This window comes from Haliaeetus albicilla, chromosome 16 (genome assembly GCF_947461875.1).
Source record: "Haliaeetus albicilla chromosome 16, bHalAlb1.1, whole genome shotgun sequence".
Taxonomy (NCBI): Eukaryota; Metazoa; Chordata; class Aves; order Accipitriformes; family Accipitridae; genus Haliaeetus; species Haliaeetus albicilla.
Genome location: NC_091498.1, coordinates 11,829,746 through 11,848,129, shown reverse-complemented (window position 1 = coordinate 11,848,129; position 18,384 = coordinate 11,829,746). Strand labels below are relative to the sequence as shown.

General features: G+C 37.0%; 1 protein-coding gene across 1 annotated transcript; it reads left to right on the top strand.

The window, feature by feature from the left end:
* Positions 1-433: 433 nt before the first annotated feature.
* Positions 434-9,580, top strand: GAL (galanin and GMAP prepropeptide). Its single transcript, XM_069804517.1, has 6 exons — positions 434-572; positions 779-859; positions 1,554-1,608; positions 3,051-3,137; positions 6,454-6,531; positions 8,799-9,580. Exons 2-6 carry the CDS (start codon positions 779-781, stop codon positions 8,849-8,851), a joined length of 354 nt encoding a protein of 117 aa, XP_069660618.1. The 5' UTR covers positions 434-572; the 3' UTR covers positions 8,852-9,580.
* Positions 9,581-18,384: the final 8,804 nt, after the last annotated feature.

Below are 18,384 nucleotides of genomic sequence, written 5' to 3'. Positions count from 1 at the left end.
CGTTTGTATTTAGCTCTGCTCCCGCACCCGAGTCTCGGAAAAGTGATCTCTATTCACTTTACGCCTTCTTAGTCCCCACCATCAGCCAAGCCCTGGTGAAGCTGCAGCGAGTGGCAGGGGCAGGCAAGGCTGCCAGGACCAGAGCTGCTCTCGCTGCCCACCAGCCTGCCCACGGCCGCCGTCAGCAGAGGTAATTGCCCGGGCTGTTATCTCCCTGGAGCCTGCGTAGTGCTTCCAAATACCTCTAATTGAATTAATGTAATTTTTGCCCTTCCTAATGCAGTGGGTTGGTGAGGGGGAAATGACCCAGGAGAGGCGGAGGAGAGGGGGGGTGGGCGGCTCTCGTCTCCCCCTTCCCTCTCCCGGTGGTGCTGCAGCCCATAAAGAGCGGAGGGAAGCGAGGGTGGGCGTGCAGATCTGCAACCCGCGCACTGTGGCCATGCAGTGAGCGCCCCCGGGACGAGCCGCGCCCCCTCCGCCCCGGACCGCCGCCCCCGGGACGAGCTGCCCTCTCCGTCCCGGACCGCCAGCACCAGCGCTGCCAGGGAGAGGCCGTCGCCCCCCAGTTCAAGGTACTCCCCTCTCGGACTCTCTCCCGGTGCGAATCTGGGTGCCAAACCGAAACCCGTAGCCGCAGCCGCCCTGCCCCACGGGAAGAAGGCTCAGCCCCCCCCCCCCTTCCCACCCGTGGCGGGGATGCTCCCGTGCTCTGTGGGATCCGTAACTGGAAAGCAAAGCGGTAACTCGGAGCACTTACCCCAGAACGGTTTCTTTCCAGATGCAGAGGTGCACTAGTTTCCTGTTTCTGTCTTTAATCCTTTGTGCCACCCTGTCAGAAACACTTGGACTGGTTTTCTCGGTAAGTACTAATTTCACTGTTGGAAGCCCTATATCCGTTGGGCAGTGTCCATGTCTCAGCTGGCAAGTAATACTAAACCTTGCGGTGATACACACTGCATTTAGATACAGGGGCTGGGCAAGATGCAGCACTCAAAACCACTTTGGGCAGTAAACAGGTTTTTAGTAAAGAATTTGCGGTTCTTTAATACTAGCTCCCTTGTAACAAGTAACAGGACTAAAGGAAGGGAAAGAGAGTGTCTGGTTTACAGCTCAAAATTGAACAGGTGTCCCACCTGACTCAGAAATAGGTGGTGTGCATGTGGACCTCTTATAAAGAGGCTGTCATGTAAATCCAAACGATTAAAAGAAAACATTGCTGTTTGTTAAGGTGATTATCAGGTGGTAATATAGACTTGCAGTATAAAGTCAAAATTTATGCCTCCAAAGTGTGATTCGCAGTTTCTCTTATATGGGGTGAAATCTTCACTTCGCATGGATGTCAATAGCAAAACTACTGACTTAGATGGGGGGGAAGGACAAGAGTTCACCGTTATTTTTTTCTTAATATTATTTGCTTTTATTTTTTACAATATTTCTGATCTCAAGCCTTCAGAAGACACTTTCTGCTAAGAGAATGCCCATTTGGGTGCTGTTTCCTTTGTCTTCAGAAAGCACTATGTAGTTCATAACATACTTTCACTTTTTTCTTTAAGGCAAGAGAAAAAAGGGGCTGGACTTTGAATAGTGCTGGTTACCTGCTTGGGCCACGTAAGTCAAGCACTTTCTTTTTGCATTATTTCAAAATGCAGAAGTTTTTTTTCTTGTGAACCAGTTTGCTGCAGTGTGCTACTCACTTTTCTGATGATTACAGTAATTTTGTCTAAACCTGCAAGACTGAAGAAACTCATTTGGGAGAATACTTGTTTAGATATCAGTTACATGCCTATTATAGAGTTGACTTGTCTTAGACAATAACTGTTCTTTTTTAAAGCAGAGTGGTGCTGTGAAACTTTGTGCACATCTGCTCACTCTTTGTTCTTCTGAACTGTAATTTTCATATGACAAATACTACCCCACCCCTCCCCCAAAGTGTTACAACATCTTATAGCATCTTAGATGTCAAGGGATGAATGACGAAATGTGACATTTTGGCACTTTTCAATGTATTTCAGATTTCACCTTTAAATCTGTTTGAAAATGGCTTTGCTACCTGGCTTTATTATACTACTAATTTTTTTTTTCCTCAATTAAAGCAAAACAATTTAAAACAATAACACACAAACTCATGACTGTAAATATTAACAGTTCACTCTGTGAAAAATATTTAATGTAGAAGGTGTTTAAAATACAGGAATACAATGGTTTACAAAGATGGAGAATCACAAATTAAGATTATGTGAAATGCAGTGCTAAGCTGTCTCAAATATCTGTCCTTTTACCCTTATTTGTTGTTAATGTAATAACACTCACTACCAATGTTTCTATGTTTTCTGTCTTAGCAGTACATAACAAATACTACAGATACTTACTGTGACTCTCTTCATTATTTTTAACTAACCTTAAGGATACCTAAAAAAAAGATTAATGCATCTTAAAGATATTAACTGGTTCTGTAAATGTGTGGAAGTGTATTAGCCCCAAAGCAGATCTAACCAAATTGGCAAAGATACTGTGGGGAAATGTACTTGTCAAAGTGCCATTTATCTAAGATGGGATAATAGGAATCATCCTTTGTTGCAGGTCTTATTGATCAGCTTTTACTGATAAAGGCAATCCCCATTGCAAGGGGGAGAGAAGAGGCACCAGGGGCATGTAAGATAGTTTACATGAATAACCTTCAAAAACTATCTGCAGTTTTCTTTTAAGCAAACTCATTGGCATCATTTTCTAAAAATAGAGGAAAGAGTAGCAAAAACAACTTCCCAAATTACACGTGAATGTACAAACTTATATTTTCTTTACAACTTCCTCTGAATTCAGCAATAGCTTCAGCAGCTATGTAGTACAGGACTAGGTTTGTAAATGATATAAATCATAAGCACAAATTCAGAAGACAGGTTATTTCATTTAGTGACACATTAATTGCTTCTTTGTCATTTTGTACATCAAAAGTGCCCATCATGATCTCTTCTTTGAAATCCATGAAAAACAAGCAATACAGCAAAGGTTGTTGCTATGTCAATTAACTCCTCTGATTTTTAATTTATCAGATGCAGTAGATAACCACAGATCTTTTAATGACAAACATGGTTTCACTGGTAAACGTGAAATACAGCCTGATGAGGATATTAAAGCAGGTAATGAAATTCTGAAAGCCAGTATTGTTGATTTTGTTTTTTATGTTTAGTAATATATTTACTGTTATTGAGTTAACTACCTACCTAGATACAAGGCTATTCCTGCACTTTAACAAAAATCCTAATAAACATATGAAAGGAAGAAAAATGAAATTTGGCCATTCAGTGTGCTCTTGGTCATAGTTTAAAACATCTTGGTGCCCAGGGAAAAGTGCCATAAATATGTTGCTTTTAAAGTATAACAGATCATATTACTTTGAATAAACCTAGCTTTTTCTTTTCATATGTTCAAATAAGTAGTTCAAATGTCACCCTATACACTCAAGAGCTAATTTTTTTTTCAGCAAAGAAGCAAGCTCATAAAGGAATCTTTCAGTAGGGAAAGCTATAGAAACTGGCTTTTATTAATTTATTTATTCATTATTTTTTATTTTATTCTGATGCTCCAGAGCTAAAACTAGACCTCAGAACTGTATGGCACTGTTTATGTCGTAAGAGTCTTCACTATTTAAAAAAAAAAAATAATCATGTTAAGTCTCATAATATTTCCTATGTTTAAGCAAGATGGACTAACTTCATTAAAAGATTGAGAACCTGGTCAAAACCGAAGTCAAGTTAACATATTTTTTTGAGGTTGCATGTATCGGAGTTTAATAAGCGGCAATGAAAAGGATGCAGCCTTGTTCTGGATTTGTCATCCAAGGCTGGGCCTCTACAATAGATGTCTAGACTCCCTTTATAAAGAGAAGCTGGCACTTTTAGCATTTATTTTGAACACCTACTTCAGGATAAGATGTAGAAACTTCTAGAAAAACCGGTTTCTTTCTCCTGAGGAGAAACTAAATCTGCTGCAGACGTCTAAAGTCAGCTAGGATGAATCTCGTCTTTCGGCTGTCAGAGGGTGATCTGTCCTTACTGCAACCAAAGCAAGCGGTACTTACATGAGTACTCTTGCATTCAGTACTGCACTGATGGGGGAGGACAAAGTCCCAGCCCCAGAGCTCTCACAGGCTATTTTAAATCCACCCTGCACAATGCAAATGTAGCTAACACTGAAGAAGTTCATAAATAAAGGCAATGTGCTTAATTACAATTTCATAGACATAATTCCAAATAGAAAAGTAACATTAATACATTTCTTAGTTGCTACATTCTCAGAAGGACTGCCTGTTTAGTTCTGGTACAGTTACATTGTGGGGTTTTGTGCATGTGGTGGTTTTTGGTTGGGAGTGGTTGTTTGTTTTGTGGGTTGGTTTTTTTTGTTGTTGTTGTTGGTTGGTTCGGGGTTTTGTTTTTAAGAAAAAAGGAGAAAAAAAAAAAGAGAAAGGAAGAACCTACTTCCTCAAACACTGGTGTAAAAATAATATTTTAATAGTCAGAAACAATGTGAAAGGTAGGCGTTTGGAATCTAACAATGCAGCTCACATTGCAACATGTTGCCATTTGTGGATATGCTACCAGGTCCTTTACAGGAATATGGTCTTTAAGATTTAGTCTTCTGCCAGGTACTGCTGCACCTCCACAATTACAAGTAAACTCAACCAAACTTGTCTGGATGGGACCTGAAAATTATATAACAGCCTCTGTTCTGGACCTCATTTTAGATGTTGTTCTCTCATCAAAAGTTTTCTTTGAAGCTGAAGTTTATTATAGAGTTCCTATTCAAAGGAGATATGAATATAAAAAAAAATGCATAAGGTAGTCAGAATTCTTATTTTAATTGGAAATGAAGGATTTTTTTTATTAAATTCACACTATTACTGTAAAAGAATTAATGCAAAGGACTCCTCTCTCTCCTTGAAGGAATACTGCAAAATTCACAAGCTCTTCAGATAACCTAGAAGAACTTGTAAGTTGTATTATTTACTTAACACTAGGTCAGGGGAGGATTTAAAAAAAATCTATGAGCATAACTAGGATAATTGTTAAATTCCAAGAGTGTAACTATTTCTTTACTAGAGTCTGCAAGTAATAGGCTACACAGAATTAAGGTCAATAGCAGAGTATATAGAAACACACATGTACAATATGCTCAAGTCACTAAAGAAAAATAATACAATAAATATCACATTGGTAACAAAATCGGAGTCAATAAGCTACTAATATAATAATGATTAATCATAACAAAACCCTGTATCAGGTTAGGTGAGTATAAAAAATAAATTAAGGAAAACTTCAAATAATACAAGTATTATTAATATGAGTAATAATATCTCTGTGAGTTCAAAGACTGGAAGACAAGACTTTTAGATGCAAATTTCTTAAATGCTGACTGGCTATATACCAGGAACCTTTGTGTCCCTTGCAACTCCCCATCAATATTTTTTATTTGTGCTACAGAGCTCAGTCAGCCTTCTGGGCTGTATGTCACTTCTCTTCCATCATGGAAGAGCTCCCCCAACATTCACCTGCTGCAAGTCAGTCTTTCAGACTATTTTCTGAGATAAAACACATCCCCTAGGATAACATCAAGGGACGGGCTTTTGAGTGATACACTAATGGACTGTCAGTCAGATAGTGGTACCCATCTGCCTGTGTGCAGAGAGCTAAAAATCTTAGTGAAATTACCTATCATTTGTTCTCTAATATAGAACAATTCTCCATCCTGTTGATAAAAAGCAAGATGTCTTCCCCCCCCCCCCCCCCCATTTTTTTTTTAATAGACACAGAAAGCATACTTCTCAATCTCCCAAAGTGCAGTAACAAGCTCCCAGGGAGCTTGATAAGTTGGGCCATTTAAAAAGCATCAAAAGGCCTACTTCCACAAGATCAAAGAGGAGTATATTGTATTAGATACATATGCAAAAATATACCTTTCTGAGCTTTTAGTAAAGTCCCAGGCCTAGCTTTTGGGCTACAAATCACTTCTCTATCACTCGAATGGCTTATTGGGAACAAGATCAGATGTTGTGAAGACTTTTTAACTGTTTTGCAAAGTTGATGAATGTGTTTACTAAATTCACCTTTCCCTTAAATCTCAGGCTGGTGGACACAAAGGAGAGAGTTGATAACAGAGGCTAACTCTCTTCTGCAGCAGAACTCGTAAAGCCTTAAAGACCATGACCATTAAGGTGCCAAAGCAGCTCCTATGCAGGAATAGCATACAAAGCTGGGCAATTTTGATTCTGAGAATTGCAGTTACCTACCTTAATGTGGCTTTGCTCTTCCATTAAATGAGGTTTTTCTAATGAGGATTTTAAGGAAAAAGAAACTTCAAATAGTTTTTTTCAGATTACTCATAAACCTAGCCACAATGTCACATACAATAGATCTTCATACCATGTTAACATTAAGTAACAACCAACTTGTTTTATAGGGAATCTTGGAAGACTGCTGGCTGATGAAAACATTGTGCGCACAGTAATTGAATTTTTGGCTTATTTGCATCTTAAAGGTTAGTGAATACCTTTTTAATCTTTCACACCTTCTGGTGTGAAACTTACTGAGAAGATAGGACTGTCCTTGAATGTACAAGTCTGCTACAGGTTTGAGTGTGCAAGACCTTGAACAGCATCTCTGGTGGGGGGGAGAAACTATCAATTCCATTTTAGTGCACTTAGGAATAGGCCTGATTCAGAGAGTGCAGGTAGTACTGCTAAACTGCAGGTCAATGAATATCCAACATAGCCAGGTTCTAATACCATTTGATTACTCTGGGCACCATGAAAATAATAAAAGCTACTACTAAAACTGTAGGGACCCAACTTTTAGAATAGTTGAACACAGACTAAATACAGTCTGATTACATGGGAGTTAGTATAAAACAATTCAATAACTAATTAAATAAGACCTCAGTTTAATGTCAAAACCAGTTAGTTGAAATTCTGAAACACTTGTTAGTGATGAAAGAAATACATCTCCCTTTCTTCATGTATTCTACAACAAAGTCACATCATAAAATTGCAACAACACTAAGCTCAATGTTGGCAAACAGCTCAAAATGCTGCTAGTAAAAACTCTGTGGAGTCTCAAAATTGTGACAAGAAATATAAAACTGAGCTTACAGCTGATTCTATAAGAATGGTAATTTTATTATAGCATTCGATGAAGAAGAAATCTGGCTGCTTCTGAGTTTTCATTAGTTTTGCTTTTTTAAGAAAAACAACACAATTCTGAGCCTTTAAAAACCTCTTCAGCCCTTCTAAAACTGTCTACAAAACCATAATGAATACTTGCAAATTATAAACAGTTTTGTAGCAAGTGTATGCTGTAGAATAGTAACAAAGAACTGTGTGTTACTTTTGTATTTTAAATTCTTTATTAAAAGAGACTTTCAAGAGATCTGTTCATTTTTTGCATATATAGGAAACAAAATTCTAGACCTCTCTGGTGCCATTTTCTAAATGATTTGTATCTACCCAAGCGAAATAACTCTCACTACTGAAAATATCAACTAAAGTCCTTATTGAATCAACTTTGCATTTGAAACAAAAACTCTTTATGGTTAGTACTAAGGGCCTGAGAGAATTCATGTATATATATTTAAAGTAGATTATTAGCATGTATATTTACTGTGGACAAAGTAGTAGCTTGTTTGTTGTGCCACTGTGAAAAAGAAGGAGCCCTAAACACTCCTTTACTCTGCTATGTGAGCCTAGGAAGTAAAACCAGTAACTGGACACAACAGGCAGGGTGTGAAACATGTTGAGCTCAAGCATGCACTCTCTGATGAGTAGGGTAAGAGCTGCTAAGTTGGGCAAGAAAATTGAATGCATCTCATAGAAATATAAAATACTCCTTCCCTGGGAAGAATGAGCAAAAAAGGTTGTATTGCCCCTCTAGATAACTATTCCTTGTTTAGGATAGTGATGACAAAGAGCTGGTTTTTTTTTCAGAAATTATGGTATTATTATCTGTCCTCATAAAAAATGGGAATCTCCAGATCATATAAAATGGCTTTTCCCCGAGATAGTTCTTGTATTCCCAGGTTTCAAAAGACACAGAATGTTACCGTAGTATCCCTTAACAATATTTATTGGCAAGACCTAGTACAAACTCTTACACAAAATCAGAACTGTAGATTTAGGAGGTGAAAAACATACTTTATTATGGTAGAGACGCTTCAACTTTTTTGCTGAAATGAAACTTTACTACATTAAATATATTGGTTTAGATATGTTCCTTTGGGGGGAGGGGGAAAACTCCCACTCATGGGATTCAGATTCAGGGAATGGTTATGCAGATTAGGCATAACCTGCAAGATAAAGTTGAAATATTAACTGCTAAGAAGTATCTTGGCAATAACTAAAAGTGCCCTTCAGCTCTTTCTCTTGAAAATTGCTCCCTCCAGCTATAAAGGCTTCCCATATAGAGCAGGCTGTAGGATGACAGCCATAACTGGATAATATTAAAACTTCTGAGATGTTGGGATCTAGCAATATCAATTGACATAATAAAATTGATATAATTCCATTGTAATTGTGTCACTGCTGTTTCTAAAAAGGTGAAATTACAGCAGGAAGATATTACTAACATTCAGAAGAAAAAACCCAATAGTTTATAAATTAAAATATGAAAAGTTCAAGGATTTGCCTCTTATAGTTGAGAGAAGAAAAATATAAAAATGTATACTACTCAAATTGGATTTCATTAGTTAATTGCTAAGATTAATATGCATACTTACATATGTGTTAATTTTTTTTTTTTTCTTCCTTTTTGCAGAGATGGGAGCACTTGACAAACTACCTTCTCCAGAGGAAACAAACCAGTCTTGAAGAATAATGCATTTTTATTGTGTTGTAGTGTAGATTTAGATTGAATTCTAAACAAAAGATCCAAATGAGCTGAAGATGAGAAGTATTGTTTGCATTAATCTGATAAATGGTAAACAGCATTCTGCCCTCTGTTTTGTTTGTTTGTTTGTTTCATTTTTTTGGGGTTGGGTTTCTTTTTTTTTTCCTCTCCTGTGATGTTTAGTGTAAAATTTTGCCTTGGTAAAATTTTTCTGTAGGCAAATGATAAAATAAAAACAAAGAGCAACTACACTGTTTCATTTTAAAATTAAATACATACCAGCACACAATACTTCATATACAAGCCCAAGTTAAACTGTAAGATTACACTACATCTATAGTCTGCAAATTACAGTAAAATAAAACGTAAGTACTACATATTGGGTACGTTAGCTAGCTGAGAAAAAGAGGAAGAGTGACTTCAGACTGCTGCCATAGACTCTTTTTAGGTCACAGATCTGTCTGTACTTCTACACTTCATGGAAGCCTCACTTCCTGTTCATATTTTCATAGATATGAAATAAACTCGTGTTCATTTTAAATTTCATATTATTTGGCTGTACTACACCAGACCATTGACCAAAGCATACCTTCACACAATACAAAGTTAACTGTTCTGTATAGGTAACAGATTTACAGAAATCCTATGTATAAGATTCTTATTCCTATGTTGTCAAGAATACTGGATCTGTATTCTTTAATGAAGAAACTCTCCCATCCACTCCAAGATTTTAAAAAAAAAAATTATTTTATGAGATACTTTAGTCTGAGTCCAGCAAAGCCCTTGAATACATGCTTAATCTCTACAAAAGAGCTTTGATGTACTGGGACCAGAATGCTATGCCCATACACAATAAATGTTATATCAAGAATAAGGAAAGGTTTGAGAGGATATGGAATCTTAGAAATCTTTTTCACATTCAGATGATTTTCACTCTCTGCATAGTGCAATGAAATACATCCTTTCAAAACACTGCTGTGCACTAGAGTGCACAGACTATCAGAAATTTTGCAGAACATTATTACATAATCTGTTTTTCACTTCTAGTATAGCATATTAGCATAGAATACATTCTAGATGCCAAGTTGCTAGTGTCTGATTTGAACCCACAAGGTTATTTCACCTTGTCAATCAGCCTGTGCTCTTCCTCTGATAATCACTCAGCCTCCGATCTAATGTCTGATGTCACTTTCCAAAGTGTACAAACTACAATTTATATCAGATCCAATGAGCTTTTGAGCAAGCCCTTCACACAATGTTTTACTATTTTATTGTTTTTGAAAAAGTAACAGAAAAGTATACGCTGCTAGTATACATGCTGCTAGTTCAACAGTATATGGTAAATTTGTGGGCTTCCAAAAATGTGAAAAAAAAAAAAAAAAGTGAAAATTAATTTCTCTACATTAGTATAGTTCAGTAATTCCAAACTCTCATTTTCAGTAGTAATGTCCACATTTCCCATCATAAACTTGAAGCAGAGCTCACTAAAATCAAGAGGCATACTTTTCATTGACTTCCATGGACTTTGGTTCATTGACTGCTAAGAACCAGTATCCATTTGCAGAACTCGGTAACAAGCCATCTTTCTATGGCAGAGCAGTTGAATCTGTGATCAAATAAAAAGATCACAATTTTAGCATTGAATTTCTTTTCTTTTGAAATAGGATAAGAAATTTAATTTAAAATTAGAAAAGTTACTACAAATCAAATTAGCATACTGTTATCTCATTAAAGTTGGAATGGTTTTGTTAGAATGTTTATTTGAAATTCTGAAATTTGAGATTATTTGAAATACTGAAAACCCATAGCATCAAGGTCCTTGGAAGATTTACATCACTGTCTAAGCAGGGAAGCCCACAACGTCTTACTCATTGTGCTGCACTGCTACATGCATATATTATAAAAAACCACAAACGATCATTATAATCTAATTACTAAAAGCAGTCCACATGCTTTCACTTAATAATTACTGCATCCAAACATATACTGGTAATATTCCAAAATACAGAGAGAGGTAAAATTTTCAGACTGTTTCTCCACCCTCTACAGCTCTTATCTTTGCAAAAACAAAGGAGCAAAAAAAACCGGTAAAGGGGCATTCTTCTGGGCCACGTTCAGTAACATTATTTTATTAACATTTATTTTATTTAAAACATGTCTTACATCACTACGTCTCAGACCTAAATTCTGCAAATATTTGGAATGGCATCTCCATAATCAGCTTCTCAGACAAACACCTGATATAAAATGGCCTTTAAACCACAATTTGAAAGCAATAGTTTCAACGGGGCAAAGAGACAATAAAAAGATGTGACAAGTTTCAATAGAAAATAAAAAAAATCCCTAACCATTTTCTCCTCATTTTATTTATTTGCTCATTTGCATACATTGTATCACACATTTGTGTAGGATTAGATCAACCTTCAGTGCATATCTGCACGAAAGACAAAAGCCAAAGTCTAAAAAAAATGAGTAAAACTGTGTTGTAATGTTTGCCAGTGATAGGAAATTACTCAGCATGCAGACTTAACTCTGACAATGAACAGAAGGCTTGCATGATGCTGAATGACTGGACGATAAAATGGCACACGAAATTAAATGATGATGCAAGCAAAGTAATATCCACAGAGAAAAACAACTCTAATTTTGCATATACATAATGATGGTCTAAATTATCTCTGGAAAAATAGCTTAGACTCATTGTCCACTGTCCTCTAAAAAATGTCATTTTAAACCTTAGCAGCAATTAGAAAGGCAAATGTAATGTTAGGTATTATAATGAAAATAGCCAAAACCAAACCAGAAAACATCATTATGGACCATTCCTAACTTTGACACCAGCTGCAGTTCTGGTTAGCCCATTGCAAAAAAAAAAAAAAAAGCACTGTAGAACCAGAAAAGCTATAGAGAAAAGTGACAAATATCTTCAGCAACAAGGAACAACGCAGAGAGCCTAACTAGACTGTGACTTTAGCTACAGAAAGAGACTAGTAAGGATAGAGATGACAGAGTCTTAAATGTTGTGGTAAAAGCGCTTAGTGAAGTCACTTCTTCCTGTAACACAGGATTTAATGATCACCTGATAAAACGACGAAGTAACATTTTTAAACCTCACCCCCAGAAAAAGAAATCCTTTTCCACACATCTCACGATGAAGTCGTGGCACTGACAGGCACTGCACATAGTGGCCGCCACAGCTCCTGAAAGGAGATAGTTACGTTCACGGAAGAAAAGTCCTTCAAGGTGCAAATGAAACCGCTACCTCCAAAAGCCAAATTAAATTGTCTCTGAACACATTATGGTCATGTGTGCGCAGAACTATAAAACAATCCTTAGAACCTGATATGTAATTCAGGGATTAATTACACAGGGCTTCTTCATCTGCACAGCATCTGATGACAGCTTACAAAAGAAACTTGGAAATTACACATTTTTGGCTAAAAATTCCGCAGAAATGAATACTACCTATAACCAAAAAGGTATAATTTCATACAGTGCTTCACCTGCCAGGTAGTCTCACTAAGACTTGTTTAAATGCAGATCAGTTCAGCGTAAAAGAGGGAATTTCTGGTGGCACAGCTGACATAAACCAGTCTATTCAGATTAGGAAGTCATTAGGCAGCTAACAGGATACATGTATTTTCGCGCCTGTCTGCTCATGTAAAGGTCAGACTGCAAAATTAGCATAGAAAAATTAGACAGGACTCAGAATACTGAGGGTGTTTGAGGGAGCTTGCTACTGGGGTTGACATAATACTGCTTTCAAGTTTAATTTTGCCATGGTTAAAAGCAAGCTACAGCCCTTTTTGCCTGACCAGTGCACTAACTTCCTAAGATAATAGAGAAGCTTGGTGTGAGTGAGTTTACAAAAGATTCTGACAATTTCTTAGCTGTTCTTTTGCCTTTCAAGCAAGATGATGAGATATGATATGAGATAGTATGTGAAGCAACACATTAATAAGTCACCAGAACAATGATGAAAGTATTTTTACATTCTTTCAGAATACCTGATACGAAAAAGCAACAAGTTAGAAATGGACACCTGGAAATACCTTGCCCAGGACATAAATTACCTCAGGAGATTTCTAAGGCAGGTATGAGGATTAAAAGAAAATTTAGAGCTGAGTGTTATTAGCAGAACGAATGATTCTTCACCAATTAACGAAGTACATTAAGATACCACAGTATTTCCATCACTATTTTGTGTCTATGATTTATTTTTGAATAAATGGAAATAATAATCTGATGATAATTAATTTTGTGAGGACTGAGCATGACATGAACCAACCATAGAAAACTGCAACTCACAGATCTCGCTACCCTTTAGATTCAGTAGCTAGGTATACAAAAGTCAGTTGCTAAGATTTTTAATACCACAGAGCATAGGGGATTTGTCAATTCATGTGCAAGACTCAGCACCTCCCAGAAATGAGCTTTAAAAACCTAGAGTTGAGCTGCAGATGAGAATTATTTTATCTCCTTGCTTGTGAAGCACTACATTATCCCCAAATATTTGATCCCTTGAGGTTCAACTCATTTATGTTCCATCATCTGTGGTATTTCTAATTGAATTGATTTCCACAGATTTTCCACTAATTAAGTACAAATAAATCATACAGCCTTTCTGAGTGCTGGGAGACATAATTCTCATTTGGAATATCTGTCTGAGAGGATATTCTAAAATACCAAAATACAATCTATCTCAGATCAGGATAAAATGGGCAATTTTTTTTTTTCTTTTGGTAGATTTTGTAATATGAATGTTGACTATTTATCACTTACATACAAACACTTAAATATTAATTTAGAATGGATTGCTTCTATAATTTGCCCTTCAGAATGTTTATGAGGTCATATGTTTCCTTGAAATGATTCTATTTCTTTAAAAATCATTCTATAAGAAAATAATTGATCTGATATGTGAACATTATGGCTATTATTTACATTTATCAATATTAAAGGTGGTATTTCTTGACAAGATTTAAAACTGCAGCTCTGATGATTTACGTCAATATAAGTTCCTATGTCATATTTGTAGAACAAGTATTGTTTGCTTACAATTTATTCAGATGTCAGTGTAGGGCACACCCTGCTTCCCTAAGTTCTTTCTGCAATTTCATAGGGTTGTCCTATTCCTCTTGAACTCCTAATCTAAAAGATAGTAGATTTAGGAATCATTAGTTTTCTAGTGGTTTTCACATCTACTTTTCTCTGCAGCTATTAAAACTCTACTCAAAGTAGTCTCCAAAGATTTGTGTGAGAATTTTATGCACCTCTTCTGCAAATCAGTGTTTGGGGACACATATATTGGGTAACAACTTCCAGGACTCTTCACAGAAACTTTAGGCACTTGAGCTAAAGAGGGGAAGCTCTGCAAGGTGAAGATCTGAATCACCTTCTGGTGTCTGCTATCTAGAGAGTGAGCCCTGGCTCTGAATCTAGAGTAACCTTTTAAATTAGGCATTTTGGTTTGCTGCTTCAAATCAAGCAGAATGAACCCAGGCCTTAAGACTTAGAGAACCAGTAGGAGCAGACCAGAAAAATAACCATGTTTTTACAGCCAAGTGTTACATTTTTGCATGACTCTTCAAAACACAGCTTTGCAAATTGTGCCTGCTTGGCTTTCATGCTGGTTACCTATTTAGTCACTGTTTAAAAATACAGCTCTTCAAAGACAACATATGAGATCCAAATCCTGACCTATGAAACTCAGTATAGTGGTACTGATGACCTTGAAAGTAGGTTTATTTACATCAGTTAAGGTCTGACCTTATCCAGTGGAGCAACATTATAAAAAAAATCTCATTTTAATAAATCTCAGATCTTATGCTGAATATAATTTCAGAAATAAAAATTATAGTCACCCTTATTCCATGAACAATACTCCTTCTTCCCACCTGCTGCAAAATATATTGTTCATTAAATCCTTCTGTCACTTTGGGCCTTCAGAACCATCTACTGATTCTAGCCATTAAAGAAATGATACTGTGTCTGTGTATTATTTAGAAACATCCTCACATCTGTGAAATCTTAATTCATTTTATGTAGTCCAAACACTTTTTTCCCCCAAATATTTACATTTTTCTCTGCCTTTTCATCCAATTCTGTTTGAACTCCTTTTTCAGTGCATATTGTAGACAGTATTTTATCTCTCACCACAACCCTCAAACATCTGTTTCCAAAACTCAGTTTGATTAAACATAGTGGTTTTGTTGTGTTAATCATTATTTTGGTATTCTTCTCCCCACTCTAGCTATCTAGTAGCATAAAACAGTAATTACCAATAACTCACATTTGTGACAATGTTGACAAGCCAGATATTCTTGGCTGGGTAAGGGGAAGCAGATGTAACACATTTTTTCCTTCTATGATCTGTAGTAGGTATTATGCATTGTCCTGGTTTCAGCTGGGTTAGAGTTAATTGTCTTCCTAGTAGCTGGTACAGTGCTGTGTTTCTGAGTTAGGTATGAGAAGAACGTTGATAACACTGATGTTTTCAGTTGTTGCCAAGTAGTGTCTAGACTAAGTCAAGGATTGTTCAGCTTCTGATGCTGATACCGAAAAGCCAGTTGAAGAAACTCTCCAAGACTTGTTTTGGAGTTTCAGAAAACAGGCATTCTTTATTGCAGTGCTGGATGCATGGGGGATAATTCCACCTAGCGTGCATACCACAGCTTTAGCACAAACAGGTTATATAGAATAACTAATTGCATATTAATCAGATTAGTATACATATACATAAAAATGATTGCAACTGATTATCTTAGTACTGCCTACATCCGATCATGCGCAATGAAGGACCCATCTGAGTCGAAGGGCTGCTTTTGCTACCACTGACCCATTTGAAGTTCTTGCTGGCTGTCCTTAAACTCTTTATTCTTGTTCTTGTTCTTTGATCTTGAAACTTAATGCAGTTTCAATCACATGTGGTCAGTTTCAACATTGTTCCCATCTAGCGTACAGGAATATCTAGTCATAAGAGCAAAGAACTGCAAAACTTATGAATAATTACTAGTTAATCACTTGACTAGACTTTGTAATTATCTCCCTGGTTACCCTTTGTCTATTGTTTCAACCATAACGTTAATATATGATCATTTATCAAATCTCACTTGCACAGTCACCTAGCAGCAAACCAGTTTTCATAGAAGGTACGAAATATTAAAACCATAAAAGTTTGAACAAACCACATGAAATGTATGGACATATGCTATCAATGCTCAGCCAGCAAGAAGACTGGAGGGACACAAGAAGTTGGGAGGGGACACAGCCAGGACAGCTGGCCCAAAGTGACCAACGGGGTATTCTATACCATGTGATGTCATGCCCAGTATATAAACTGGGGGGAATGGGGGTGGAGGGGATTGCCACTTGGGGACTAACTGGGTGTCGATCAGTGGGTGGTGAGCAATTGCACTGTGCACCATTTGTCTATTCCAATCCTTTTATTATTATTACTGTCATTTTATTAGTGTTATCATTATCGTTATTTGTTTCTTCTTTTCTGTTCTATTAAACTGTTCTTATCTCAACCCATGAGTTTTACTTTTTCCTGATTTTGTCCCCCATCCCACTGGGTGTGGGGGGAGTGAGTGAGCAGCTGCGTGGTGATTAGTTGCTGGCTGGTGTTAAACCATGACGCACATATGCATTATTCTTTGCCTCAGCCAGATGCTTTCCTTTGTGGGGGAAAAAAATTTAAAAATATGTTTTTTACCACTCTACCTTTTGTGAATTCAGAGTAGAATCACATCTGTGGACAGAATTGAGCTATATTTTTCAGAAGAATCAAAGCAATAAAGGATTCTAATCCCTAATTTTCAGAAGTGATTTAAGGATGGATTATTGGAGGCATTAGTTTACTCTGAGATGCAGAAACTCACTTGATTGGATTTATGGGAGCATTCAAGGAGGTCAGGTGTTGAACTACCAACAAGATTTGAAATTTTAATTATTTATATGCAGTATGAACCATTATTAAAGCAAAAACTTGTGTACACTTATAAATCCAACTTGATACTAATCTGACTCAGGATGGCAAAATACATTCAAATATCTGACCCTTTATAGGTGAAAACCTGGAGAACACTAATAACTTGTGCTATCAAAAGTTGGTCTTTGTTACTATTGGTTTACGTATATCTAAGCACAAATGTGATGTTAGCCAGCAACTCAAATGATCTCACCAACATCTCAAGGCCAAAAACCTGCTAGCAAAATGTCGAGGAAAATACATAGCAATGTTGTAATTGCAGGCTCTGAGCCCACATGTAACATGGGCTGTATGTTTTGCTTACACAACACAGAACATCCTGCACTAGCAAATACAGTCAAGTGTGCATATGCTATGACAGTGCTGGGGTCCCCACAGGTGAAACATGACAGAGGCTTGGTTGGATGGAGTTTATGATGCAGATATCACCTACATTTCCTCTGAAAGATTATAAGACTTTGGCAACATACTGTTTAAAATTGTGCTAAAATTGGGACTTGCATCTCCTTCTGAAAACTGTACCCTTATGCTAGGCAATCTGGGAAAAAATTTTGCAGAACCTCCTATTCAGTTTATAATTAATAATACTAAAATCATGGAAAAATTAAAACTATGGCTTGCAGCAGGAAAGAGCTTCCTTTAGAAGAAGAAAAAGGCAAATAAAAAAATAAACTCTGAATATACATTTATGTTCTGACAAAAGCCAGAAAGCCCTGTATGCACAATCCTGTATATGTGAACATTTCATCATTACCTGCTATCATGGAATTTCCCTTCTGAGCTCCCTAGTGCCACTTCCCAGCAAAATCACAGTCAGAGGGGACATGAACCGTATTCTTCTGGGATCATTTTCTGTTCAGTTGTACCAGCCCTGAAGCAATATTAGCAGTTAGGGTTCAAATTCAGCCATAAGTTGCTCACACAATTCAATAGCATTGCAGTGTACAGAGCTTTAAAAGTTTTGATGACTGCATGTTTTTTGTTGACTTTCTAAATTTGGAAATATTAATTATTGTCCTGATCCAATGTTGGGGAAGGTTTCAATATGATCCCAAGAGCAAGATTAAGACACAAACGAGGTCAAATGCCATATACCCAAAAGAGTTTTTATTATCAAAAGTATCAAAAGCAGAAAATAGGAGCAATAGGATAGAATGGAAGAAAAGGCAGAAATCAAGCAAGCAGTCAGGATAGAGTTGCAAGGATAGTCACCACAATGGATACAGCGGCGTTCCGTTCATCCTCAGTCTTCAATTCTTCAGTGGTGGGTGACTCCCATGGCTTGTCTCCATGGGTTTTTTATAGGGCATATTTCGATGATGTCATGCACTGTTCACGCACTGCAGGTTTCCTCGACCTTTGCGTGATCAACACCAGAAACCAGTATCTTATCTCAAAGACTACAGTTTCCACGAGAATGGTAGTTCCACATTCTTGCATGCTTTGTTGGCTCCAGCTCTGTTTCCTCCCCTGGTTGCCTCAATGGCCTGGTAATCGTCCTTATGGACAGAGTAGTGTCCT

What these genes read in the sequence shown, in the direction of transcription:
- GAL (XM_069804517.1), top strand. Translation starts at nt 779, where the DNA reads ATGCAGAGGTGCACTAGTTTCCTGTTTCTGTCTTTAATCCTTTGTGCC. An exon ending in CACTTGGACTGGTTTTCTCG is followed by an intron (nt 860 to 1,553) that starts GTAAGTACTAAT and finishes TTTTTCTTTAAG; the next exon opens with GCAAGAGAAAAAAGGGGCTG. An exon ending in TGATGAGGATATTAAAGCAG is followed by an intron (nt 3,138 to 6,453) that starts GTAATGAAATTC and finishes CTTGTTTTATAG; the next exon opens with GGAATCTTGGAAGACTGCTG.